At 35.9% G+C, this 26843-nt stretch overlaps 7 protein-coding genes across 9 annotated transcripts; 2 read left to right on the forward strand and 5 right to left on the reverse strand.

Moving 5' to 3' along the window:
* Nucleotides 1–2956: 2956 nt before the first annotated feature.
* Nucleotides 2957–5275, reverse strand: LOC119987744. Its single transcript, XM_038832664.1, has 5 exons — nucleotides 5112–5275; nucleotides 4402–4935; nucleotides 3281–3305; nucleotides 3164–3207; nucleotides 2957–3010 (listed from the first exon to the last, which is right to left on the reverse strand). Exons 1-5 carry the CDS (start codon nucleotides 5199–5201, stop codon nucleotides 2957–2959), a joined length of 747 nt encoding a protein of 248 aa, XP_038688592.1. The 5' UTR covers nucleotides 5202–5275.
* A 959-nt stretch (nucleotides 5276–6234) lies between these two features.
* Nucleotides 6235–7469, reverse strand: LOC119990123. The gene is made up of 3 exons (XM_038835970.1): nucleotides 7104–7469; nucleotides 6806–7020; nucleotides 6235–6707 (listed from the first exon to the last, which is right to left on the reverse strand). Exons 1-3 carry the CDS (start codon nucleotides 7194–7196, stop codon nucleotides 6419–6421), a joined length of 597 nt encoding a protein of 198 aa, XP_038691898.1. The 5' UTR covers nucleotides 7197–7469; the 3' UTR covers nucleotides 6235–6418.
* A 372-nt stretch (nucleotides 7470–7841) lies between these two features.
* On the reverse strand, nucleotides 7842–8715 carry LOC119987745. Its single transcript, XM_038832666.1, has 3 exons — nucleotides 8626–8715; nucleotides 8429–8512; nucleotides 7842–8348 (listed from the first exon to the last, which is right to left on the reverse strand). Exons 1-3 carry the CDS (start codon nucleotides 8713–8715, stop codon nucleotides 7842–7844), a joined length of 681 nt encoding a protein of 226 aa, XP_038688594.1.
* Nucleotides 8716–8987: 272 nt separating this feature from the next.
* LOC119990125 lies at nucleotides 8988–11064 on the reverse strand. Its single transcript, XM_038835971.1, has 3 exons — nucleotides 10884–11064; nucleotides 9682–9887; nucleotides 8988–9536 (listed from the first exon to the last, which is right to left on the reverse strand). Exons 1-3 carry the CDS (start codon nucleotides 10971–10973, stop codon nucleotides 9278–9280), a joined length of 555 nt encoding a protein of 184 aa, XP_038691899.1. The 5' UTR covers nucleotides 10974–11064; the 3' UTR covers nucleotides 8988–9277.
* A 1185-nt stretch (nucleotides 11065–12249) lies between these two features.
* Nucleotides 12250–13843, forward strand: LOC119988660. Of its 2 annotated transcripts, none has more exons than XM_038833782.1 (2): nucleotides 12250–12449; nucleotides 13175–13843. In XM_038833782.1, exon 2 carries the CDS (start codon nucleotides 13221–13223, stop codon nucleotides 13707–13709), a length of 489 nt encoding a protein of 162 aa, XP_038689710.1. In that variant the 5' UTR covers nucleotides 12250–12449; nucleotides 13175–13220; the 3' UTR covers nucleotides 13710–13843. The 2 variants fall into 2 exon arrangements, with proteins under 2 accessions (XP_038689710.1, XP_038689711.1); XM_038833783.1 differs by having other exon boundaries at nucleotides 12253–12449; nucleotides 13237–13843.
* An 18-nt stretch (nucleotides 13844–13861) lies between these two features.
* Nucleotides 13862–16453, reverse strand: LOC119988659 (COP1-interacting protein 7-like). Of its 2 annotated transcripts, none has more exons than XM_038833780.1 (7): nucleotides 16075–16453; nucleotides 15746–15922; nucleotides 15286–15407; nucleotides 14831–14871; nucleotides 14673–14725; nucleotides 14421–14570; nucleotides 13862–14141 (listed from the first exon to the last, which is right to left on the reverse strand). In XM_038833780.1, the coding sequence occupies exons 1-7, from the start codon at nucleotides 16131–16133 to the stop codon at nucleotides 13883–13885; spliced, it is 861 nt and encodes a 286-aa protein (XP_038689708.1). In that variant the 5' UTR covers nucleotides 16134–16453; the 3' UTR covers nucleotides 13862–13882. The 2 variants fall into 2 exon arrangements, with proteins under 2 accessions (XP_038689708.1, XP_038689709.1); XM_038833781.1 differs by having other exon boundaries at nucleotides 14673–14722; nucleotides 16075–16452.
* A 3264-nt stretch (nucleotides 16454–19717) lies between these two features.
* Nucleotides 19718–20399, forward strand: LOC119987746 (TIR-only protein-like). The gene is made up of 2 exons (XM_038832667.1): nucleotides 19718–20202; nucleotides 20327–20399. Exons 1-2 carry the CDS (start codon nucleotides 19718–19720, stop codon nucleotides 20397–20399), a joined length of 558 nt encoding a protein of 185 aa, XP_038688595.1.
* The last annotated feature ends 6444 nt before the right edge of the window (nucleotides 20400–26843 follow it).

Consider the following 26843-nt stretch of genomic DNA (forward strand, 5'->3'; position numbering starts at 1 on the left):
ACAGGCAAAAAAGTGTGTGGTAGAGAGAACTTATATACTACTCAAGAGGAACACACACCACCGATGTGGGAGTTTTGCTGTGGTAAGAGAAAAGTATTATATATATTTTTAGGTTAAAGAGAAAAGTATGACTTGTCATATCAAAGGGGCAAAAAAAGAAGCAAATTAGTAAAAGAAAAAAGAAAAGAAAGACAAGGTTTGGATGTGAAGGAAGATCCCAATTTTCAGCTTAGTTTGCCAGAATTTGTTGATGCAATTGTTGTAGTATCATCATGCAAATAAACTTTTCCGTCCTCACAATTAATCTCTATCCGATCCATCTTCAACTTCAACATATGTAACTGCTTTACTAGTTATATGTAAATTTTGCATCATTTTTACTCTCTATCGGATGAAATTACGATGTGTCATACACACAACCACAATTTGAACTTAAGTGTCAAACATGTACGACGTCATCTTGGTCATCAAAGCCGTTTTTCTCTTGGTAACACGAAAATTTCTTCCAACGATATTTTAGAGAGTTGAGAGTGTGCGATTGAATTTTTCACAAGGTGTTACTGATCAACGTCGGTCAAAAACGGATAGATGAAATATAAGATATATAATTGATCCTACTAGGATAACCCGCATCCACTAAATAATATTTTTCATGTCCCAATTGTAAGGAGACAAAAATTATGAGGCCAAAATTTCGACAAAACCAATAGGTTATAGGTACTCAATCGGATCCCAACATACAATCCTCAAAATTTTGTTAAAAGGGATGTAAACAAAATTGGTTCAAAGGAATATACACACAATCAGTACTAAAATCATCCAAAACCCTATAATATCTACAATATCTTAGGGAAGCTTATCTGTTGTACAAAAAATTTGTCATGTCAATGTCATATTGATAGCAATTAGAACAAGAAAACAAAAACAATGATTCATAATCCCGTGAAGTTGAAACCCTAATAGGGCCATATATATATATAGGTATCAAATCCCATAAAGGAATTGGACAAATGAGAACATCAATTCATCAAATCCTAGAGAGATGACCCTTTCATGGGTCCATTTTATTTTTTTGCATGTTTGCTGTTGGAGTGACAACTTTGATCTTTGAATAACCATCCAAAAAAAAAAATTAGTGCAAATTGAATTAATTTTGGTGCCAAATGTATGGATATCAATCTTTTGCTCCAAAAGTTCTCTGATAATTTAGTGCTTTGTGCATGCAATCATGCAATGAAATTTTATCTAAATTTTGTGGTTCATGACATTCCACTTTGCACATTTTATGTCCTCAACTTTACAAAGGAACAATATTTGATCATTGAATATAGTGGAATTAATTAATTCCTCACATTTTTAAGATAAGATATATATAGATTTACCTTGTACTTGCATTACTATTAGAGACTATATGTATTCAATTCATCAATTGGTGGCCAAATTAAGCTGTCTTGTCATTATAAAAGAGGGGGAAAACAACAAATGTGAATGTCAAATCTCAAATATCATCTTAATTCCATGTTTTAATACTCTCAAATGTATAAAGATTATATGCAGGCTAATACAACTTTTGATGATGCAAAAAATTTGACCTATTTTGACTCGGTAATTCAAGGTTCATTGGATCCATTTTAGTTATTGAAATATCAATAGTGCTAGATGGCTCAAGTCTCTTAAACGAAATTTTAAAATGTTTTAATTTTTAAAATACATGTTAGATTTTTTAAAAAAATTACATATTCAAAATCAGTGCACAAAGCTCTTTCTAACAAGATCAATTGTCGATGAGTTTTATCAGTAAAATCTTAATTCCGTTATTTTTTCAATGGAATTTCAAATTCCATTGTTTTTTTCATTGGAATTTCAAAAAATAATGAATTCAAAACTAAAATAATGAATTATAGACTGTGTTTTAAAAAACAATGGAATCTACATTAAAACAATAAATTTTGGACAATGAATTATGAGATAACAGAGTGGAATAAAGCTATTCCATTTATTAAATCAATGGAATAAATCTACTGGGTTCCTATTGGTTATCAAACTGATGAGTTACATGTCAATTTCGTTGAAAGATTAAAAATATTTTGGTAGAACTTATATTGGGGAAAGAAAATTAAGTTAGGTTATAATTTTGCCAAAAATAATTTGTCAAGGGTTTGATGATACTTTTAAAGCTGACGCTAGCTTATACTTGATAATTTTACCTTATTAGCGTATTTTCAAGTATATAATAATTGTGCGCAATAGGTTATAAGTGAAACTATATATTTGAGGTAGACGAAAAAATATAAAAGTCATGTAGTTGACATTATACTTATACATGCCACTAATCCAATCTCAATTTAATTATTTGATGAAAATATGCTACTAAGTCTAATGTTTGATATTGATTAACAAAATAATTAGCATCGTGTGTGTGACAGAAAAGGCATATATATAATGATTTAGTTTTGTTTTACCGAAAGGGTGGACAGGGACGACCAATATAACAATCTAATTACTGGAAAATTAATCTATATAACCAACAATGCCAAAATCAGACAAACCCAAAAATGCCTCCCCAACTACTTTGGTACATAACTGTGTTTAGGGAAACCAACTCCCCACTACCTTAGCATGCTTTGTATGGATTGAATGAAATTATTAATAATAACAATTAAATTAAATATTTAATGAAACTAATTAGTAGAAAAAACAACTCACATACATGAAAGACTTGAATCTAACAAATATAAACACACCATGTGTCTTGATTCCCAACAGCCTGTTTTAGCAAACACACAAAAGGAGAGATGTCATCAATTAATATACATGCTCTTTGACCTGCTTAATATTATTAGATTATAAACAACTTCTCATCTTCTCATTAATCTGATGATTAGTCATGTTGAATAATTAAGCAAGTGTGTGGCTTTAATTATTTTAAATTCTTAATTATGTTTATTTTCATTATCTAATCTACTGGTGACAGGTCATGAGTTGTACTGCCCATGGAAGATGAAGCTGCCTACACATACAAACACACACTCATCAAGCATGATTTAGAGATGAATAATCCACTCAATGTCAGAGTTAAGCAAGAGATCAATATTATGTTTTGGAGACTTCGAGCTAATAAAATCATTTGGGTGATAGTTTAGTTGATGACCCCAGTACTTACCCCATCGTCAAGTAAGGAACTTCTGTGCGCGTGGGTTTGCTGCCCTAGTTTAGACTTATATTAGATGTCTAAAAGATAAACTCATATGATGTCCTTTTAGGTTATGAAAAAAAAAACCTTTCAAGCTAATAAGCCATGTCATCTATCAAGAAAAATCAATCAGCACAATTATAATATTCAGAATATGATGTTTTAGAATTCTCTTGGGCCTAGTCTAAATCTGGGCTTTTGGCCATATGACTATTGGATCAACACATTGTAACTACTTGGGCCAATTTTAGAGGGGACAAGAGGAATACAAATGGGCTTGGGCTGTTATTCCAGAAATACAGTAACCAATTTTGGATATTTCTTTTGATTATTTTCTTTGTAAAATATTTAATCAGGATAAATTTTTTGTAATGACAAACTAAGGGTATCTACACCGGATAAAAATAAAACAAAAAAAAACTAAGGGTATCTACCAGTCTTAATAGGTTTTCATTACTTGAATCCGAATATTGTGAAGAACAAGAGTTAGTGGTGAAAATGCTTTCAGTATAATCAGAAATGTTGTATGCAATAAATTAGGGAGACTGATGATCAGCATGTGGAATGATTAGGATTAATAGACCAAAGGATTTGGATAGGATTGGTTACGGTGAAGTTAGATACCCCAGTATTTTTATTACTTGATTTCATCTATTGTTTTTGCAAGTTATCTTCTAGCTTTTAATTTGACTGGCAATATTTCATTTAGGTTCAATTCATAATTTATTCGAATCTTCAAAATAGAGTGGAAGATTAATTTATAATTGGTAATCAATATAGTCAATCAATCATCGTGGGCTTTATTCATCACTTTATAACTTGTTACGATTTCATACACTTACGAATTTATCTCAATAAAGGTGATCTCTCGATCTCTCTCTAGTTCATCAGCTCTGTAATGGATCTTGGAATCTTAGAAAATCCACCCCAAACGCTACCAACTAATATTGTCCGCCTTAGTCTGCACGACTTTGTTATTCTGAGTCGTGTTTCCTATGGTACTCAAGCCCAAAAAAAACCCTTGGTTGTGCAGAGAAGGAGTTAAACTTTCCTCATAAACTATTCGGCTGAGTTATACCGACGTGAACTTTTTTTAGTCTTTAGATTGACAATTTTGTATTTATATCTGTTTTTGAGAATCTAAAAATGAAAATTTGTTCAGCAGACACATGAATATATGATCGCCATAACTGTCAAGATATAGTTACCATTATTGACATCTTTACATAGAAAAAGAGAGAAGCCTCAAATAAGCACAACTTGACAAGGTGTGTAATAAGATAGTAATGCCTTACTGAAGCATTACCATTGTTAATTGTTTGCAAGTCTTCATTCTGCTCAGTATAACAGACATGGTAAAAATTTGATGCAAGACTGGTGAGCACAATAAAAGCCGCTCCTGCTTCAAAAACTCCCTTTCTTAAGGTCTGGCAATGGAGATGCTGCCCGAAAATGGTCCTGTACTCCTTGTGATTAACGTTTATCATTGACCCTAGTAATAAACATGCCTCTGCAGTGAAGAATGTCAGCCAGGAAATGATGGGAAGAACAATTGCGCAAGCAGAAGATCTGTTCGGGCTGCTCGTAGTCTTTGGTTTGCAGCACCACCACAAGGTTGGCTTCATTGTGAGTTTTTGACTTCTTGAGAGAAGAGAAAATGCAGCAATCCCCAGAACAGTTGAGATGCTTGAGTCATAGAGACAGTAAAAATTGTTCAATTCTTCATCCATAATGATCTTGGCCTAACAAAGAAACAAGCATCTGATATGATTTTTATGCAGAGAAATATTAAGTGCAAGAAACACTGAAATAGAGTTATGTGGGAGAGAGTAACAACTAACAAGGGCGGGGTTATCAGCCTGTTGTCCGGTGGGCAGGAAAAAGAAAAAAAAACCTAACAGAGGAGTTTTATACATACAGAGCTTCTCCACTGCTCAGCAAAAAGAGCAAGAACGAACGCGCTGATGTCAAGAACCATGGCCTCCATCAGGACTAACGTCGACACCATTGGAGGTTCCAATCTCTGTATCTGTTGAAGGAATTGACCAAGAAGAGCAAAGAAACTGAGATCAGATCTCAATGGATATATGTGTGTATATATATATATAGACATTATTGATTGAAGGACAAGTAACCAGCTAGTTTTAAGTTGCAATGAATTGATTTATACATCATTCACTGACTTGGAGTTTGGTATGTTTTGAAGTCAAAACGTCATAAAGAAATGGAAGACCTGCAATTTCAGAAGGAAGTTACATTGCATCTGCATCACATTTGCGTACCATGATTTTCTAAGGATGAACTGGCAAGATGCCTAAGCACACCTGGGAGGTCAAATAAGGAGTTCATATAACTAAAGCATTTGAGTACAAAATATTTTCTCAAAATATTGGAACTTGCACGGGAAAAAGGGATGCGGGGCTCCACAATTCGCCTAGAATAGGAGAATCTATAATTTTAATCCCAGTCTTACAGATCTTAGTGTTTCTTTTGTCCTAGCTATCCTAAATGTTGAGATTGACGCACACAATTTCAATGGAAGCTATTGAAGACTGATTTTCAATGGAAGCTGCCTTGCATCTTTTTTCCTTAAAGCATAGAATGATAGAAACTAAAAAGAAAAGACTGTTGTTTCAGGTCCGGCCTGGCAGATACTGCTTCTTTCTGCGGCCCAAGTTCAGCCATACATTACGGGCATGGACGTTCGCTAGCGTTGTTGTGTGAGGGTTTAGAAGTGTTTCAATAGAAAATGTACATTTTTTAGACTGGAACAATCCCATACCCTCCCCCCACAACGTCCGAAGACGTCCCTGCCAAACATAGTGATGCATGGCAGCCTGACGAAGAAATGTTCTACTTGAACCTGTTGATTCAAACCACGAATACTACGAATACCATTGAAGCATGCATATCTGACTCTTTTTAGACATTAAAAGTTATTAATGAAGCACAATGTTAACGTTTAGGGTCATTTTGTTTGGCAACAAAAGAGAGTAGTATGAACTTTGAAGGAGTTATACAACCCCTGTGACAGCTTGAGCATCACTGCTTAATTTGAGCTTAAAAATGAAAATTCCTTCATCAGAGTCATCAAACATGAATATGGATGCTCCAATTGTTCTTATACAATTCTATTATTGGCATTTTTGCAGCAAAAATAGATTGAATCTAAAACAAGCACAATTTGAGAAATAATTATAAGACAGTAATGCCATATCTCCTTAGCTAAACCAGGGTGTCAGTTCCTAATTTCTCACCAGTGCTGTCACTGCCATCTTCGGTTTCTTTTTGTTTGGCTTCAACATAGAAAACAGTGTACATTTTTGATGCGATGCTGGATAGTAGGATGAATGCTGCCCCTCCCTGAAACATTCTCACCCTGTGAAAAACTCCATTTTCTGGTGTTTGGCACTCGACAAGTCCTGAATAGAATTTGGTCCCTCTGTACTTTTTCTGGTCGGAATTCCTCACTGAACCCACCAAAAACCATGCCTCAGCGATGAAGAACGTCGTCCTGATTTCAACCATCATGAAAGGATTCAATCACCCAGAGACGAAATCAAATGAAATGTGAATCCAATTACTACCAACAGATGTTAAGAAATTACCTACCAACAGATGATTAAAATAAGTGTTGCCCAAGGAGTAGGAGATGAAGTCTTTGGATTCGAAGGCTTTTCGGCTGAGAAAAACCACAAGCTTGCCTTCATCATAAGCACTTGATTTGCCAATAGAAGAACAAGTGCAGTAATTCTCAAGGGAGTCCAGTCATTTGAGTCATTGGCACAGTAATTATAGCTGGGGTCTTCATCAGTTCCAATCACATACTAACAAATTTTTTTTTTTTTGTTTAAGCCACAATGGAGATAATATGTAAATATAAGAAGAGAAAGAAGAGATGTATACATACAATATAAGTTGACTCCTCAGAAGCAAGAACAAGAGCAATAGCAGAAGCTGTGACATGAAGAACAATGATCAACAGGAATAGCGTCAAGGCCATCTCTCAATGTCTCTCTATTTTATCTCAACCTCTTCATCATCTCTGTATAGGGATCTTGGTATCTATACTTCAGAGGCAGAGTCAACGGTAGTTGATCGGCTGAACTGGGTCAAGTCCATTAGCTAGTCAACAATATTAAAAGACATTGAAGGACCTACACTATTTCAATGGAAGCTGCCTCGCATCTTCTTTCCTTAAAGAAAGGAATGATGGAAGATTAGTCACCGAGACATGGATTGGGCTGGGTTGAGCACACAGTGAGTCAAAAGGAAAAGCCCGTCGCTTCTGGTCTGGCCCGGCCCAGCCAAGTCTACTTCTGCTGCTCAGGTTCTGCCCTACATTAAACTGCTAATTAAAAGTTAAAAGTTGCTCCCCTCCCCAGCGTCTGTAAACATCCCGGCCAAGTATAAATGAAAAGGAGTGTAGACTTACTGAAGAACATATAACTTGAGAAGGGAATGAAGCATGTATATATGCCTATTTTTGAGAGATTAAACATGAATATGATCGCTATAATTGTCAAGATATAGTTCCATTATTGGCATTTTTACAGCAAAAAAACAGTGAAATCTCAAAGCAGCACAATTTGACATGGTTTGGACTGTGGAATAAGATCTGCCTCACACTTCACAGTATGTGTAAATGTCACCTCACTGAAGCATTGTGTAAGTCCCCAACTAACTTCTCACTGTTTTCGCCATTGTCATTTGTCTGCAGGTCTTCATTGGGATCAGCATAGCAAACGTGGTAAGACTTTGATGCAAGACTGGTGAGCAGAACAAAAGATGCTCCTGCTTCAAAGACTCCCTTTCTTAGGGTCTGGCAATGGAGAGTATCAGGTGCGGAGAGTATGATCTTCTCCTTCGTGCGATATGCAATTATAACTGAACCCACTAATAAACATGCCTCTGCAATGAAGAATGTCAACCAGCAGATTATGAGAAGAACAGTTGCAAAAGCAGAAGATCCTTTCGAGTTCCAAGTCTTTCGATTGCAGCACCAGCAACTTGGCTTCAATGTGAGTACTTGACTTGCCAAGAGAAGAGCACTTGCAGTAATCCCCAGAACAGTCGACATGTTTGAGTCATAAACACAGTAGCTATAGCCCCCTTGGAAGCCAAAGTTCCATTCTTCATGTATCATGACCTTGGCCTGACAAAGAAGCTTTGTTAAGAGATACATTCAAATCATGATCAAATCTAGATGAATGTTTGGTTCTCTGGATGTATAACATTAATTCTTAACAGCTGTTCCGTTCTACAAGTTCTAGTTTTTTGCTTGCCAACTTTGCATATCAGTATAGCTATCACATATTTCTAAATCAGGTATATATTTTATTCAGAGAAACAGATAAGTGATTGATCTTTCAAAGGTAAAAAAACACCGAACCAGATTAACGTAAGAGAGAAACAAGGGAGTTTATACATACAGTGCTTCTCCACTGCTCAGCAACAAGAGCAAGAGCGAATGCGACGAAATCAAGAACCATGACAATCATCAAGATTAATATCAACGCCATTGCAGCCTCTCTCTCTATCTCTCTGTGTATTGAGAACGTTGACCAAGAAGGGTAAAGATGCTGAGCTCCTCTTTCTCTATATATGTTATGATTGAAGCCCAAGTAGCCAGCTAGTCTTAAATTGCTAATGAATTGTTTTACACATCATTGACAGACTGAGTTTGGCAATGTTTTGTAGTCAAAATGTATTAAAGAACTAGAAGACCTGCAATTTTCGAGGGAAGTTGCATTGCATCTGAATCACATTTGCATACTATGAGTTTCCAAGAATGACCTGGCATATGCTTACCGGTACCATTGAAAATTCAATAACTTGTTCAACAAATTTGTCAACATTTTTCATCAGTGGTACACAAAATACACAAGACATCCTATTGTTTTGTATATGATAAGAAGTACAAAAAATAGCAAGGTAACAAGGACAAGCAAAAATAATTGACTTATAATACAACCCAAGACAAACTAAATCGAACATGGAACGTCTAAAACAAATCAAAGTACGGGGGTGCAGACAGTCACAGACATATATCAAACGGTAATCGATTCGTCACCATAGAGAATCTCACTTGTAGGCTCCCATGCCCACACCTGTGTCTAGGCCATATGGCTGGAAGCTCTCCCTCGCCTTAGAGTAGCAGATATAGTAGAACTGAGAGATTATGGCCGTGAAAAAAGTGAATGCTGCACCAGCTGCAAAAACACCCTTCCTCACAGTTTCGCAAGAGGGAGGGTTTTCGGAAAATATGGTCCTGTATTTGGTGTGGTAAGCGTTTGTTACCGAACCCGCTAACAAGCAGGTTGCAGCAATGATGTAGAACAGCCTGTGAAAGAATGTAGCATGTAATCATGAGGACAAAATAGTAAATGGCTTGATGACTGTAAGTAAAATGATTATTTGAACTCGTCAATCATAACACATTCAATAATAAGTTTATTGCACTTATTTGTATGGTAGCATTCATTCACCAGCAGAAGATGAACAGGACAACAGCCCAAGCTCTTGAACCTCCGGGACTCAAAGGCTTTCCACAACAAAAGCAACGACTTGCTCCCATTACGAGGGCTTGGCTGACCATGAGGAACAAGAATGCACCCACACCGTAGCCTGTTGCAATGTCTGAGTCATACACACAGTAGTTATACTGCACTTCAGGATCTTGTCTGATAACAGCCTGCAAAAGAATATAGCATTGATATTTTGATTTCATTAGGAATGTACTAGTCAGCCACTAACTAAAACAACAAATCTATTAGGAATCTATTAGTGTTTCTTTAACTACAAATCTATACTAAGCCCTGCTATCTATCCTTCCCCCTCTTTTCTAAACATCCGAACAAAAGGAGAATCTCAAAACACATTAAGGTTAAAAGAAGGAAAAAAATGCAAGTAAAGAAGAAATCTGACAATACTTGAAGATCTTGATTGGGTAAATCAGTTCATGTACATTACAACAGATACCAATGAAGAAAAGTGACAATTTTCAATCAAACTTGGAAACGCAAAGAGAAGAAAACTAAAAATCATTTGATAAGGAGCTAACTACAACCATTCATAGTCAATGACTCAATGAAAAACTTGGCAATGAGACTTGCCAACACATGTTTAACTCACAAAAGCCATCTAATTCCAAATTCGACAGGCTAGTTCATCATTAGTCCTCACATGGTTTATGAGACAAAGATCTGTTATTTTCAATGCTTAATAAACCAATCATCCATTTACATCACGAGATCTGGTGATTTGCATTATATAAAAGCCGTTTGGCAACTGTTATGACTTATGACAGTGGAAAAGATCTCAGAACAAGTTCCCATAAGAAGTAAAAAGAGCTCATCTCAAGTAACAGGCTGAACACTGCTCTACGGGACAAAGGTCGACAAAATATTCATTTCAATGAGTACAAGATTAGGAAAATTTTATATTTTTCAATCCAATTCCAAGTCGCAAAATCATCTCAGATTAAACCCCATATAAACATAGATAACCAATATGTACAAGAAGAGATCGAACCATCTTATTGTACTTCAAAGTTCAGATTCTTTCATATCCTAGCCCAATTTCTCAGCTACCAAACACAACCCATTAGCAGAATTACCCAAAACCCAAATTTACAACTACAAATCTAAGATTGAAATAGCAAGAAAGAAATGAACTTTCTTTCACTCACAGTGCTTCTCCTCTGCTCCGCGGCAATGGCCAAACCAAAGGCAATGAGATCAAACACAAAAACAGCAATCAACAGAAGCTTTGAGGCCATGGTAATATCTAACTCCACCGACACAGATATCTCACTCCCTCAATCTCTCTCTCTATGTGTGGGTTCTTAAACTTTCTCTCTCTCTATATACAAAAACACCCACCTACTGTAAAAGTCAGCATTGAAGGGGTAACAGAGACGCTATTTCTGAATTAAGAAATAATTACCAAAAGAAAACGACCCTTCAAGGCTTCAACCACTTCTGTTTGTTGAGGATATGTGTATTTCACCTTCCTTGAAATATGTTTGCCAACCACCAATGAAAATAAAAATGAAAATAAAAATTATATTGTCAAGTTAAAAAATGAAAAAAAAAAGCTCAATAAATAAAAAGCTAAATATTATTATGCTTACCACAAAGTAATAACATTTTTTAAAAATGACAAATGAACCCTTGGTTGAGTGACAATGACTTTGCATGTCCTTGACTTCAGGTCATGGGTTCTCGTCTCACATCGTCCGAATATTTAGAAGGAGGTGTGTGGGCTTAGTCTGCCCCTGTGTGGGCTTGATTTGTGTTTCCTGCGTGGGGCTTGTTGGCACTTGTACTTCCATAGGTTTGATCTGGTGGTGTGTCGTATATTGTATTTGTACTTATACTCAAAAAAAAAAACATTTTTTAAAAATGGTGTGACTCGACCCTACCTAAATATATCAATTACTTGGATTAATTTATTCTGAAAATAATAATGTAATAGTATATGATAGGTGAGGTAATTTATTAGATTTTGGTTACACTTACACCTCAATAGACAACAACGATGGGAGGACCCAGTTCCACATCAAAAAGTAACAACCAATGGATCTCCAAAAGAGTAAAAATATGGTACCAATACCACTTGTTTTTATAACTAAAAATGATATTATATAAATTTATTTTTTAGATATTAGACATATGATATGAACAAAACTCTTACTATTAAAGTTGTGTATACAGAAATTTCTCACTTAATAATGACAGGATAAATCGAATGGAAGCTCGTGGCCACAAGTAACCAATACCCATCAAAAAGAAACAATCAATGGATTTCCAAAAGAATAAAAAAGTGGTTACAACTTACAAGAAAGCCATATATTCCCATACCCATAAGGAACAAAAACTTTATGGCACAGTCTTATTCTTTGAGAAGCAAAGGTAAGTGAGTTACAGATGGGTGTTTGGGTACAGAAAATTAAATCACAAAATATAATTATCTTAATTTAATAATTTTAATTACTTTAATTGATCAATTAATTTATTTTTAAAAAAATAATACTGGATGTGTAAAAAGAAACTCTTATGAGATCTGCTTTATACTCCATTATGGCTGGATTGAAAATAAACTAGGTTAGAGATGTCTATACGAGTGTGATTCTATTGTCCATAATGAAAATAACAGATTCGTCAAATCGTCTTTCCACCCAAGTCGTCGCATCTCAGCGCCTCTCCCGCCCAAATCTTCAGAATCCACAGAGTTGAGCAATCCTCTCCCTAAGGTGCGCAATCCCGTCTTCTTCCTTCTCCTCTCTCTGGCTGCTCTATGTTCTGATTCTGCTTTGACATGAATCAAGTTGAGTTACATTTCATTGAATGCTAGGGCTCAATCTACTGAAGTTCAGTTTTTAATTTTTATTATGTTTTTTTTTTCCCTTTCTACGGGTATGTATGCTGGAAACAAATTAAGACTTGTTGATTGAGCTCTGTTTCGTCTCTATTTGTGAATCTTTGCTAAGTTTTTTGTCAAATTATGGTGCGCCTTTTGGGTGGTTTATTTTTTCAGAAGATTGGTTACTGGAAATTGTTAGATAGCTTATATGTTTCATGGAATTTTGCGGCTCACATACTTTCTAACTGAGAGTGGAATTATAGCTTTGTCAATATGCAGGGTTGGTGAAAGAAGAATGCTTTTTATAGTTTCCATTCAATGCTCTTTTAGAAAATTTTGTGATTAGGAGTACAGTAGAGTTGGTTTTCATTGTGGTTTCTTGTCATCAAATATTGGGTTTGATAAATGTTGTAGAGTTCCAAAAATTCAATCTAATGAATAATTATTCTTTTTCTGGAATTTTGGATGCAAGAGTTTATGATTGCTCTGATATGAAGCATATGTGGTATGTGATGAGTATGGCTGAAATCTTTCATAACACTCAGCAGTATTAGTATTGTGTGTGTCTGCAGTTGTACTCTGCATCCTCATCTTCTTGTTATTTTTCTCCCATAGGTGAAAATTTTGAGCACAAGGCCCTTGTTGCAAGTAATATGATTCAATGCTAATTTTTTCAGATATGGAAACACTGAAGTGGCTTGAAACCAACGGGGTTGCTGGAAGAAAGAAGCCAACCCACACATCTTCTCCATCTACGCCTATTTCGGTGAATTTAGCTAAAGATAGTTCTCATTCTGTCACATTCATCAATCGTGAGAGGTCAATGGGGAAAAAGGCAGATAAGGCGAAACAAAAGAAAAGAAAAGGAAGAAAAGGGCGAGGAGTAGATGGCAGTCCTCTAAGTGACTTCATTTGTGAGTGGAAGGTTGAAAAGCTCAAGATGCATGAGCACAAAATGAAGATCGAAAAACAAAAGTTGATGCTTGCGATGCAGGAACTGGTAGTTCATAAGGAAGTTGAAGAAAATATGATTCAACTCGAAGAAAGGCAAGAAGACGCTCGGCGGAAAATTGAAGAAAAGAGGATTAAGTTCGAAGAGAGGCAAGTAGAGATGAGGATTATGATGATGGACGTGAGCACTTTTAAGTGAGATCCAAAGGGATGAGGATGAAGAGACCTCGGATGAGGATGAATTCATTGACAGAGATGCTATTAAACAGCAGGTAGAAGAAGCAGTGGAGTCTTTGGAGAGACGACATAAATCAGTCTCACGACATCACAAGCGAAAAGATGGGGCCAAGTTTCCATGCACAATGGTAAAGATCAAAAGACTATTTGCAGACGAGAAGAAACTTGATACTTGAATCTACCTTGTTTTGCATCTGAGCTTCCAAGACTCGTAATTGAGTCAGAAGCATTTAACAGAGTAGGGTCATTTTCTTCGCCAGAAAGTACAACTCCAGATGTTGCAAGATACGGAAACTCAGGCCTTGCAAACGCCTGAATTGCAGCTATTTCATCCATCCAAAGCCTATCTTGATTCTTTTTCTTGCATAATTCCATGAAATTGATGCATGCTTCCCTATAAGAAACAACAGATATATATTTAAAACACAAAAGTTCTTTACTACCAATATCAGGTTAAAGCAAACAAAATCCAGGGGTGATAGTTTTTTGGAATGGAAAAACTATCAGAAAGCAAAGAATGAATATCAGGGAACTTGTTAGGTAAATCAGACAAAGAGATGCTTCCAACATAATTGATTTAATATCCTGTGTATATTACAAAACCAATACCCGAGCTTTTAGCCAGAGAACAGTATATTTCAGAACATAGTCATTATCAGTATCTTTTATGCACCTCAAACGTGAAGCTCCAAAAGCATCTGAAAAGGATATGAGATCCATGCAGTCCAGTTCAAATCCAGCAGCCAAAGCACGGGCATAGGCCATGGCTTGTTCTTTGCGGAGAACTGCCTTCCTACTTTCCAGAACTCGTTGAAGACGAACCCTGTTCATCATCCCCAACTGACCAATCAATCCAGATATAAATGCATAGTAAACAATTATATACTGTCACAAAAATTGCCGATTGCAAGACCAGATAGTTTACTTGAAATTTTCTTCTTGTGTGGCATCATCAGTTCCGTTGGACTCACCATTCTGCTAAATTCCGCGTGACAACAAAGTGTTATGTTATTATGACATGAATATTGGAGGGACCAACATGGAAATGTTGTATTTTACATTTACCTGAGAGAAATTACTTACCTTGAATGATGCAGATGACTTCTGGAAGTTCCCACCAGCAGCTGACACATTTCCAGTCAATTACAAGTTAGGAGGATCACAGTCTAACATAAGGGAAAAGTCAAACTCAACTTCCATACATGCAAAAAGAATTCAATTGAGATTCCATAAGCTGTTAGTCAGCTACGACGCTTCAGTATAATATCAGCACCCCTCTAATGTAATGCATCATCAGGAAACCAAGATACAGTAAAGATAAAAATGACTCGTTTTAATTGCTGCAATTAGTTCCTAATCATTTTTTAATTTCATCAAACATATACCACCCGACTCAAGAAGTTTCAGATTACCTACATCATGCAGGAATAGTCTAGTATGTATAATCAATAGATGAGCTAATGCCAAATCAACCCTGTAGCTCGACATATGTGAAATTTTAATTTCACTGTACAAAGGAAACCTAGCTCCACAAATACCTTCTGCCTCTAATGTGTTTGACAGCTCATTTGATTGGACTGAACTCTCAATTTGATCTATCTCTCTCTCAATGGTCACAAATCTCTCGAGAAGTTCTGGTGTGCTGACAAATCTCACAAATCTGTTGAAAGAAGCACAAAATTACTGATGGAAGCAACAATAAGAAAAAGAAATATAAGAGAATGTTGATCTGGGAAAGCATGAAATGCACACAAAGAGATCAACCTTAACTTCATCATTAACTTCAATTTCTAGAATCTCAACCATTGGATCCAAATCACACCAAATTCACCATTAGCTTGAATCATAATTCAATGTACTCAATTACACATCTGACCCCACATTAATTACTGAAAAATCATATACTATTTGAAATTGATGATATAATGATCCAATTCAAAATTCAGTAGACTTTACCCAAATATGAAGAACCCATAAACAAGAATTATACGAACTCACCTTAGAAGAGTGGCTTTGGTGAACCAGGAGGCATGTGAGCCCACTGGGCGTAGAGTGATGGAGTACCCTCCTTCAGAAATCTGATCCTTAGCGCATTTCAGATGAGAAACAAATGGCTCCAAAAGCCCAGAAGCCAATTTTTCACTCACATTACCCGTATAAATCACCAGATCACACCTTCAAGAATTAAGAAAAATTCAATACCTTTAATCCAGAACTAAGCACTACAGTCAAAACCCACATAAAATGTAAAGCCGCACATCTGCATAAGCTGCCACATCTTTCAAGAATTTAATCAAACAGCTTGTCTGCATGAACAAAGTACCCACCTGGTTCTGGTGGGAGTGAGTTGGAAGAGAGCGTGATCAAGAAGAGTTGCAGGGTCCATTGCAAGACCAACTTGGTAGGCACCCTTCAGAGCCAAAAGAGACGTAGAGTGACAGAATCAGAAACTATTTGATTTAGTTCAGCACATTTTGAGTTCAAAGGGAGAGTGCCAGCAGGAGGTGATGAAGCTGGGCACATGGGACTGATTGGAGGCAGGGATTTGATTACTTTTCTTCAAGTGGGACCAATATGACTGCCGACATACACATCTCTTAAACGTACATACATAGATGTAAGAGCTTCCAGCTCCTGCTCTGTGTTTCAGAGAGAGAGAAAATGAAATGAATCCAAGGTTATGCGGTTGAGATGTCAATTTTCAATCTTGTTCTTAAAGACAACACGAAAGATTTCATTTTTTTTCTTCCTTTCTTTTATTTTATTTGGTGTCTGTCTGTCTGCCTGTATCAATTTGGATCAGTGGATGTTGCTGGCAGAGTGAGCAAAGAATAATGAACACACTGCAATTTATGTGCCATACAAACAATTGCAGCTATTAACCTCCTAGCCAAGCATAAAATAGTACTTCTTCTCATAATATACATTGCCATGCATCAATGGCTTCTTTCCCCCTTTCCTTTTTTGTGATTCGGAAGACTTGCAATTTAATGCAATAATGTACTTTGTAGATTCAATCAAATCACATTTTGATTTAAACACCAAAGATGAGGCAATCATTAGAGTGTCCAATAATTATGTGTTGTTACTTGTTACAACTTTTAAAATGGAAGTACCTTTTGTAAGTGGATTAAAGTTACCCACTAAATACTCAGGTAATATGACCAAAGGTGATATCTTAGGAGGGTAAAAGGTTATACTCCTTGTGAGATGCATTCTCAAATATTTTTTCTTATTTTTGGGTTTGGGTTAAATTTAAAATTTTGATTTGTATTTGAGGGTTTTGTTGTTGTATTGTAATTTACTATTAATTGAAAGCATCATCATTGTTGGATGTAGAATCTTGTATCGAGTTCGAACCAAAGTAAATTATGTGTTGTTCATCTCTGTCCTATACTTTATTTTGTGGCTATAATTATTTGAGTTCTTGTAATTATTAGATTAATTTCGCTAAGATACGTGGTATCTTTGATTTGCTTCGGTTATTTCACTACACTAACTAAGTAATTACCCTTGTGATTTGAGTTATCATAATTCTTGGGACATTATAGAAAACATTTCTACTATCCTAGCTTACCTTAGTTGGATATATCATGACATGACATCTTGTCAATGAGTGAGATGCCTGTCAAAACAGTACCCAAAGGGTCCCTCAAAAGGTCATAATTAGTAGATATTGAAATTATATATATATATATATATATATATCCACATACAAGCAATGAATGTATACCTCCAACTTATAAAACCACAGCAATATATAAGTATATATAAACAATGTTTCATAAAATGTATAAATAATTAATGCATTTCAAGTCGTATATAATGAGTAACATTTCAACTACTAGGCGACCCCTTTTGAATTTTTAACTATCACATGAGTCTTGTCTTGTTAAGGCCACAAAATGTGAAGATAAGGGCAGTTGCACACGTGAACTTCCATTATGTTTGTAAACTTGCAAGGATATTCTGAATTGTGAATATTTCTTTGTCAAAAGATAACCTTTTTATTTACTCCTTAACAATGTGTTTGGATCGAGAGATTTGGAAGAAAGGAAAAAGAATGAAAAATAAATTTATTCTCAATTCTCTTATTTGGATAGTTTAGGAAAAAAAAATAAAGGGAGTGATTCGAAGAGAATTGAGGGGAAGATTTTATTAAATTTTTGTCAAAATTCTTCCTCCCGAAATGGAGTCATTTCAAAAGAAGGGAATATTCAATTAGGTTATCTACAAATTAAAATCTATTTTACCCCTATATATATATAATATTTTAACATAAAACTAAGGATAAATTAATAAATTGAACTAATTTATTTTCCTTTCATGATGCCTATCAAAACAAAACAAGAGAAATAATAAATCATTTCGTTTCTTTTTTATCTATCCAAACATGATAAAGGGAAAAAAAAATACTCTACCTTCCTTTCCCTCTCTTCCCTTCCCTTCTCTTCTCTGCCTTTATTCTGAAATCCCTCAATCCAAACACACCCTAATTTTTTTCCCTTGGTGTCCAAAAAAAAGGTTAACAATGAAGCTATGAAGGCACTTGTTAAATTGATTTTTTTAAAAAAACAATTATATAATACAGTGATGACATGCATGCCAACTAAATTAATGGGGAATTGTTCACTGGTTAAGTTAATCCAAGTGCAACTCGTCACACACTCACACTCATAGCTTAATGTTTAGGACGAAATACGAATTAATGGGGTGATTAAGGTGCCCTAAGTTTCCAACCCACTATATGTGGGCCGTGGCAAATGGGCCATGATTTTCTTACAGAGGGAAATAGGTAGTCATGTCAAGCTTGCAATATATATGGACCGTCTACTTGGACTGCCTAGCCCTAACTATATATATTGAGACAAAAATTGAGTCAATATATATGTGCACTTGTCATGGAAAATCATATCCCTGTCCCTTAATCAATTAATTAAACTTAATTTAATTATTTTTAATTTTGTAACAAAGAAAGATCTTGTACTTTTTTTTTAATTTTAGTACAAACTAATTATATGCTATGCTCTTCTTGCAGAGTCAAAGTCTAGTTACTTTTAAATATTCAGTCAAATTTTGAGATTTTGTCTGCCTTTTTTTTTTCAATTGAATTAAGTCAAGGGTAAATTTCATTCAAATTTTTATATAATTTATACTACGCTAATAGTATATAATTTCGATATTCTTTCTAACGAAAGAGAGGAATTAATCAGTTTAATTTGATTATGAAGTTTCCTCATCCAAATTTATATTACATGGTTACTTGTAATGCAAGACATAAATTAGTTGCAATGATAGCTAGGAATGGATCTTCCATTCAACATGTGATATATATATATATATATATATATATATATAAATATGTGCAGATTCAAGTTCAACATGATTAAAATATGTACAAATTATATATATACATATGGTAGAAAGTTTACATACATATGTAGACAGAATTTACTTTGAACATCAAAGCAGAGAGACAATAGTTAGGCACATGGGGATTTATGTTCTACACACAAAAATTCATCCACAGATGGTTCCTATATATATATTGGAAAGTTTACATACATATGTAGACAGAATTTACTTTGAAAATCAAAGAAGAAGGACAATAGTTAGGCACATGTGGGTTATGTTCTACACACAAAAATTCATCCCCACATGGACAAAGTTGCAGAAAAAATAGATTTTTGTCGTCCATGCTTATGACTTGAATGTTTTTTTTATTATTATTAAAATCTTTTTTGGGCTTTGAAAACATGAAACGTTTTTGAAGGGTTTGAAGAATTCACAGAATGCAAATTCAACTCATAAGTAAATTTCCATCAAAACTTGGAGAAAAGGAAAAGAAAGCGAAATCCAAATCATCTATATAAAGAGAATCAAAATTCCCTTCTAAAAGTAAAGCCGAATCGAATAGTTCATACATCTATCCTTCCTATATCTTAGTACGTAGTACATACGAATATTAAGATGCAGTATCGTACTACTTCGATCATGAACCTCCAACGCCGTTTCTATAGGAAAGAGCGATTAGTAAATCACCACGTTAGGCCTTGTGATGTTTTCATAAACCATAGAGGTCCTGACACGAAACGAACCCTAGTAACCTTGCTTTACGATCATCTTACTAGGTTAAACCTGCGTCCATTTTTGGACACCAAGAGTATGAAACCAGGAGACAAGTTGTTTGATCACATCAATGGTGCAATTGGAAGTTGTAAGATTGGTGTTGCTGTGTTTTCACCAAATTATTGTGAGTCATACTTTTGCCTCCATGAATTGGCTCTTTTTATGGAGTCCAAGAAGAAGGTGATTCCAATCTTTTGTGACATCAAGCCGTCGGAGCTTCAACTGGTTAACAATGGAGATTTTCCAGAGGAAGATGTGTTAAGGTTTAATCAAGCTCTTGAGGAGGCTAAGTACATAGTTGGACTTACCTTTGACTCCTTGAAAGGGTAACCAAAATCTCTTCCTTCTTTGATTGTTTAATTTCTTTGAATATCAAAAATAAAAAATTCGTGTCAAAATCTCTTCCTCTAAATCTCAAACTATTTTTTTTTTTATGGTTTTGTTTTACAGGAATTTGTCCGAAGTTGTAAACAGTGCTTCAGATAGTATCATCAGAAGCTTAATTGAAATAGAGAACCAATGAAGGATGGAGCAACTTCATATTCCAATGCATCTATTAATAAAACACTACACTATATCTACATGAAGATATGTACATATATGTTGTTAATAATTTAGTACTAACTCCCATTGTTAATTTGTTATGTACAAAAACTGTTTCATTACTTGGATCCTTGTAAGATAAAACAATAAGGATTTGTGTTTTTAATGCAAGTAAATAAATGTAACAATATGTTGATTTGATTTCTTTTTCTGTAAATAGATAATGAACCATCTATCTTATTTAATAATCATCATTTGGAACATAGATCTTTCTTGGCTTTTTTTTTAAGGCAATAATTATTTGACTTACGTAGTACTATAGCTAACAAATAAATTAGGAAAATAATTACTATTACAATAGTTAATATGCCAATTTTATCGACCCAAGATATTCTTAAACGGCAAAAACGCTATTTAATAGCACTCTTCCCCTTAATTCTATTGAATATTGTTCACTTTGAGCCCTCCACCTAAGTCCTTCAGGCTCTTCTTCTTCTTAAAAAAAAAAAAAAGTCCTCCAGGATTGTACAAATTTGTTCTCCTAAACCCTTTGGCCCATAAAACTCGTTCACTAGGTTAGAAATTTTGGTCTTATTGTATGCTGAATTTCACATCCTCCCTTGGGCGATATGGGAGTTAGACACTTTTATTCTATAGCTCGCACATTCTATTGCTTTTGTCCAACCTTCCAACTTGCCCACTTGAGCCGGGTGCGACATGATGATTCCAGGTAGTTTTTCCAACTGTCAAAGATATCAACAAAATATCAATGATATCTTTGACAAATCGACAAATCAACAAATCTTTGAATTTGTCAAAGATATCAGAAAAATATCAATGATATCTTTGACAAATTAACAAAATCTTTTAATTTGTCAAAGATATCATTGAAATCTTTGATTTACTTTATTGACATTATTTTTCTTACTTTTCTTTTCAATGCCTATATAAAGCCATGTTGTACACAATCAATATAGAGTGAAATATATATCATTTTACTTCTCTAACATGGTATCGGAGCCTTGGTAATCACTGTCCTATTTCATATCAGTTTCTCACCTTCAAATTCTATTTCATCTTTCTTGCCTACTGCAGTCCTTTCTTTCGTCATTCCTTGATCTGGTTGTTATTTTTGCACCTGTTTATTGCACTTATGGACAAATCAGATATCTCTCAACCCATCAACATTGTGTTAGATGGGCGTAACTACGTTTTATGGGCACAAGCCATGTGCAGCTTTCTCAAGGGTAGGAGACTTTGGCGATATGTCATTGGTGATTTCATTCTACCTACACAGTCCAAAGATGAAGCTGATGATAAGTTTGCTGAACGTTTAGAAACTTGGGATAGCAAAAATCATCAAATCATCACTTGGTTTCGTAATACTTCAGTATCCTCCATCAATCTTCACTTTGGTCAATTTGATACTGCCAAAACTCTCTGGGATCATCTTGCTCATCGTTACACTGCCACCGATCTCTCTCATCAATATCAGATAATTCAAAATCTCAATCAGCTACGTCAACAATCCGGACAAACTGTCACTGACTTTCACTCTCAAATGCAGTTTCTCTGGGATCAACTCACTCCTACTGAACCAGTCTGGAAGAATACTGAAGATACCAAAGCTTTTACCACATATAAAGACCATCGCCGGCTGATTCAATTTCTTATGGCCTTACAAGATATTTTTGAGCCTACTCGTGCAGCCTTACTTCATCAGAAGCCATTACCCACTCTTGATCAAGCCCTTGATGATCTTGTTTCTGAAGAAACATGGCTCTCAATCCGTCAACCACGACATCTCGACACAGTACTTGCCACTCCTCAGGTACACCAAACAAAGAAAGCTGACACTTCTTCAAAGTGTCGATATTGTCATCTATCTGGTCATCTGATACTTACATGTCCAACTCGCAAATGTCGCATATGTCACAAAATTGGACCAAGACACTATGAACAAGATTGTCCCAGCAAAGGTGGATCAACTCAGGGCACTCATTCCAGAACACATCTTTCCGCTGCCACAACTGATCATACTGCACAGGAGAGTCCTGAACATGTACCCACAACCACTCAATTGACCAGTGATCTTGAGTCACTACTTCGTCAATTCCTTTCTAACTCTGGTAACCATTCTATTTCAGCATCCACCACTGTGTCAGGTAAATCATCATCATGGTTCTTTGACTCAGCATGTTGCAATCATATGACTGCTGACTCTACTCTTTTCACTTCCACACACTCTTCTTCTCATTTGCCATCTATACAAACTGCCAATGGTTCAAGGATAAAAGCTAGTCATATTGGTCACATATCTATTCCAAACCTATCAGTGTCCAATACATTTCTTATTCCACAACTCACTTTGAACCTGTTATCCGTTGGTCAGTTATGTGAACTTGGTCTTAATATTCTATTTACTCCTTCTGGCTGTTCTGTATAGGATCCGAAGACGGGACAGACGCTTGGGACAGGCCGTAAAGTTGGGCGACTGTATGAGCTCATCTCTTTGCACCCTTTGCATCCTACTCTCCCGTGTCATCAGTTCGCTGCATCCACAGTTCCAGCTTCCTCTTTGAGTCTCTGGCATTCTCGATTGGGTCATGCTTCTGTTAGTCGTATTCAGTCTCTTGTTTCTCATGGTCATTTGGGAATTGTTTCTAATAATCATTTTGATTGTTTAACTTGTCCTCTAGCTAAACAATCTGCTTTATCGTTCAATAATAGTGATTCTGTTTCTCATGCACCTTTTGACCTTGTGCACTCTGACATTTGGGGACCTTCTCCTACTGCTTCTATGGGGGGATCCAAATATTTTGTAATCTTTGTCGATGATTACTCTCGTTTTACATGGATCTATCTCATGAAAACTCGTTCTGAATTTACTACAATCTATCATGAATTTTCTCAGATGATAAAAACTCAGTTTTCATGTCCTATTAAAACTTTTCGCACTGATAATGCCATGGAATATAAGGATTCTAAATTCTTAACCATTTTACATGACCATGGCACTATTTGTCAGCGCTCTTGTCCAGGTACTTCCCAACAAAATGGAAGAGCCGAACGTAAACATCGACACATATTAGATACTGTTCGGGCTCTTCTTATCTCTGCCTCTTGTCCTGCACGTTTTTGGGGTGAAGCAGCTCTCACTGCTGTGTTTACCATCAATCGGATTCCTTCATCAGTCATTGGTAATCAATCACCTTATGAACGTCTTTATGGGTCTGTTCCTAACTACAATTTACTCAAAGTATTTGGATGTGTTTGTTTTGTTCTCCTTCAACCACATGAACACACTAAATTAGAACCTCGTACTCGTCTTTGCTGTTTTCTTGGGTATGGGATAGAACATAAAGGTTATAGATGTTGGGATCCTATCTCCAAACGACTTCGCATTTCTCGTCATGTCGTATTTCTGGAAAACACTTTGTTCTCCTCAGTATCACATTTCTTATCTCTTCCTTCTCCCGCTAACATGGTTGATCTATTTCCTGATGAACCATCTCCCTCTGAGTCTCATACAGGTGACATACAAATTACTTTGCCTGCTCTTGAACTGTCTTCCTTGTCTGATGGATCTACTGCAGACACTACCAGTTCCCCTACTCTTCGACGCTCTACCCGGGTAAGAGAACTTCCTATTAAACTTCGTGATTTTCAGTGTTTTGCCACTACTCTTACCTTATATGAGCCTCAGTTCTATTCGGAGGCCAAATCTAATCCTGTTTGGCAACAAGCTATGTCTGAAGAATTGCAGGCACTTGAGCAATCTCATACTTGGGATCTTGTTTCTCTCCCACCAGATAAGTCTGCTATTGGTTGCAAATGGGTTTACAAAATAAAAACCAAGTCTGATGGTTCTATTGAGCGATACAAAGCCCGTCTTGTTGCTAAAGGCTTTACTCAGGAGTATGGCATTGATTATGAAGAGACATTTGCTCCAGTTGCTCGTCTTACTTCAGTACGCAGTCTGTTAGCTATTGCTGCTGCTAGAGGCTGGACATTGTCACAGATGGATGTGAAGAATGCCTTCCTCAATGGTGATCTTGCTGAAGAAGTCTATATGAAACCTCCTCCTGGCTATTCACATCCCCCTAATACAGTCTGTCGCCTTCGTCGTGCCTTATATGGCCTCAAACAAGCTCCACGCGCATGGTTTGCCAAGTTTAGCTCTACTATTCAACAACGTGGTTTTCAATCCAGTTCTTATGACTCAGCATTCTTTGTTCGTCGGACAGCCTTAGGCTGTGTTTTTCTACTAATTTATGTCGATGACATGATTATTACAGGAGATGATTATTCTGGTATCACTGATCTTAAGGAATATCTTCAACAACAATTTGAGATGAAGGATCTTGGTTCTCTAAGTTACTTTCTTGGCCTTGAAGTACTCTCGGACACTACCGGGTACTATTTATCTCAGGCTAAGTATGCTTCTGATTTACTTGCTCGGGCAGGTCTCACAGATAGTAAGATTACTTCTACTCCACTGGAACCTAATATCAAGCTTAAACCTTCTGATGGTACTCCTCTCAGTGATATCACCCTCTATCGACAATTGGTTGGTAGTCTCGTATATCTTACTGTCACCCGCCCTGATATAGCCTATGCTGTACATGTTGTTAGTCAATTCATGTCAGCTCCTCGCTCTTCCCACTATGAAGCAGTCATTCATATATTGCGTTACATCAAAGCAACTCTTTATTATGGCCTTCATTTTTCTGCTGCTTCCTCACTTGAGTTGCGCGCCTACTCTGACTCCGATTGGGCTGGTGATCCCACTGATAGACGATCAACCACTGGCTTTTGCATCTTGTTAGGGGATTCTCTCATTTCTTGGCGAAGCAAGAAGCAGACTTCAGTTGCTCGTTCGAGCACGGAGGCTGAATATTGTGCACTTGCTACTACCACTCAAGAAATTGTTTGGCTTCGTTGGCTTCTTGGAGATATGGGAGTTCAATCTCCCAGTCCTACACCTCTATTTTGTGATAATAGAAGTGCAATCCACATTGCTCACAATGATGTTTACCATGAGCGTACCAAACACATTGAGATTGATTGCCATTTTACTCGTCAGCTTGTCACACAGGGAACTATTCAACTATGCTCAATATCTACTGTTGACCAACCTGCTGATCTTTTCACCAAGCCACTCCTGCCAGGTCGTTTCAGAGACTTAGTTTCCAAACTCAAGCTTACTTCTACTGCACCAACTTGAGTTTGAGGGGGGATGTCAAAGATATCAACAAAATATCAATGATATCTTTGACAAATCAACAAATCTTTGAATTTGTCAAAGATATCAGAAAAATATCAATGATATCTTTGACAAATCAACAAAATCTTTTAATTTGTCAAAGATATCATTGAAATCTTTGATTTACTTTATTGACATTATTTTTCTTACTTTTCTTTTCAATGCCTATATAAAGCCATGTTGTACACAATCAATATAGAGTGAAATATATATCATTTTACTTCTCTAACACCAACAATAGATCTTAAAGCAGATTGACATATAAATCGAGAAGTCTTTATAATCCAAGAACAAAACAGACAAACAAATATCAGTCGTCTTCCAAATAATTTAGGTTCGGTTACATAAACTCAAATATATTGAAAAGAGACATGATAGAACAATATTTTTCTATTTCTTCTCAATAAAATTATAGAGGAGTTAGTAAGGACGATAAGTAGCAGAAGAAAGAACCGAAGAAGCGGCTCTCATGATCTGCTGCACTGCATGACCCAAAACTCTTGCCATCTCTGCTGCATGCCTCAACATCACTGGTCTCAGATATAGTGCCCATAGCCCCACCATTGCCATCACTATCTCTGCTCCAAGACTCATATTTCTTCCTATCTATATATCATGACTCTCACTCTTGCCTTTACTACAATGATATGAAAAATTATATCTGCAATATTATGAATTGATAAGACTACTACCACCGTACATATGTACACCTACCAGTAATTAACTACCATTCTCAGCTACCCAGTCTAAAAAGTTTGGTGTCGATCTCCAAACCCCAAGTGGGTTTCGACACTTAAGAATTGGTCAACTAACACTTGTCATGTATAGACAATAAATACACTGTATTATATATATAGTTACATAATCTTGTTTTGATGCTCTGCCTTGTTAAATAATGACTCATATTGGAAGAATTACTTAATACCTAAAAACTATAAGGAAAGAGGAAGTTGTGCTAGAAGGCCGGAATCATCGTCATTGTTCTTAGGTCAAGAAAACACGTCACATGTGTAAGAGATGTTAACGATTTTATTTATATATTACTCGGTTGAGTTAGAACAATACAATATGGGACATGAAATAGTGACAAAATTACGCTGAAATGAAACATTTTTACCGACACTCATGGTCTTGTTTTTGTTTGCAAAATAAAATCTG

This window comes from Tripterygium wilfordii, chromosome 21, assembly GCF_013401445.1.
Source record: "Tripterygium wilfordii isolate XIE 37 chromosome 21, ASM1340144v1, whole genome shotgun sequence".
Lineage (NCBI taxonomy): Eukaryota > Viridiplantae > Streptophyta > Magnoliopsida > Celastrales > Celastraceae > Tripterygium > Tripterygium wilfordii.

What these genes read in the sequence shown, in the direction of transcription:
- LOC119987744 (XM_038832664.1), bottom strand. Translation starts at nt 5,201, where the DNA reads ATGGTGTCGACGTTAGTCCTGATGGAGGCCATGGTTCTTGACATCAGC. An exon ending in CTGAGCAGTGGAGAAGCTCT is followed by an intron (nt 4,936 to 5,111) that starts GTATGTATAAAA and finishes TTTCTTTGTTAG; the next exon opens with GCCAAGATCATTATGGATGA. An exon ending in GTTCCTTACTTGACGATGGG is followed by an intron (nt 3,011 to 3,163) that starts GTAAGTACTGGG and finishes TTGTATGTGTAG; the next exon opens with GCAGCTTCATCTTCCATGGG.
- LOC119990123 (XM_038835970.1), bottom strand. Translation starts at nt 7,196, where the DNA reads ATGGCCTTGACGCTATTCCTGTTGATCATTGTTCTTCATGTCACAGCT. An exon ending in CTGAGGAGTCAACTTATATT is followed by an intron (nt 7,021 to 7,103) that starts GTATGTATACAT and finishes AAAATTTGTTAG; the next exon opens with TATGTGATTGGAACTGATGA. An exon ending in CTTATTTTAATCATCTGTTG is followed by an intron (nt 6,708 to 6,805) that starts GTAGGTAATTTC and finishes GGTTGAAATCAG; the next exon opens with GACGACGTTCTTCATCGCTG.
- LOC119987745 (XM_038832666.1), bottom strand. Translation starts at nt 8,715, where the DNA reads ATGGCGTTGATATTAATCTTGATGATTGTCATGGTTCTTGATTTCGTC. An exon ending in CTGAGCAGTGGAGAAGCACT is followed by an intron (nt 8,513 to 8,625) that starts GTATGTATAAAC and finishes TACCTGATTTAG; the next exon opens with AAATATGTGATAGCTATACT. An exon ending in AACAGCTGTTAAGAATTAAT is followed by an intron (nt 8,349 to 8,428) that starts GTTATACATCCA and finishes CTTCTTTGTCAG; the next exon opens with GCCAAGGTCATGATACATGA.
- LOC119990125 (XM_038835971.1), bottom strand. Translation starts at nt 10,973, where the DNA reads ATGGCCTCAAAGCTTCTGTTGATTGCTGTTTTTGTGTTTGATCTCATT. An exon ending in CGGAGCAGAGGAGAAGCACT is followed by an intron (nt 9,888 to 10,883) that starts GTGAGTGAAAGA and finishes ATTCTTTTGCAG; the next exon opens with GCTGTTATCAGACAAGATCC. An exon ending in GTCCTGTTCATCTTCTGCTG is followed by an intron (nt 9,537 to 9,681) that starts GTGAATGAATGC and finishes ATTCTTTCACAG; the next exon opens with GCTGTTCTACATCATTGCTG.
- LOC119988660 (XM_038833782.1), top strand. Translation starts at nt 13,221, where the DNA reads ATGCTAATTTTTTCAGATATGGAAACACTGAAGTGGCTTGAAACCAAC.
- LOC119988659 (XM_038833780.1), bottom strand. Translation starts at nt 16,133, where the DNA reads ATGGACCCTGCAACTCTTCTTGATCACGCTCTCTTCCAACTCACTCCC. An exon ending in AGTCATCTGCATCATTCAAG is followed by an intron (nt 14,726 to 14,830) that starts GTAAGTAATTTC and finishes CGCGGAATTTAG; the next exon opens with CAGAATGGTGAGTCCAACGG. An exon ending in TTTGGAGCTTCACGTTTGAG is followed by an intron (nt 14,142 to 14,420) that starts GTGCATAAAAGA and finishes TGTTTCTTATAG; the next exon opens with GGAAGCATGCATCAATTTCA.
- LOC119987746 (XM_038832667.1), top strand. Translation starts at nt 19,718, where the DNA reads ATGCAGTATCGTACTACTTCGATCATGAACCTCCAACGCCGTTTCTAT. An exon ending in ACCTTTGACTCCTTGAAAGG is followed by an intron (nt 20,203 to 20,326) that starts GTAACCAAAATC and finishes TTTGTTTTACAG; the next exon opens with GAATTTGTCCGAAGTTGTAA.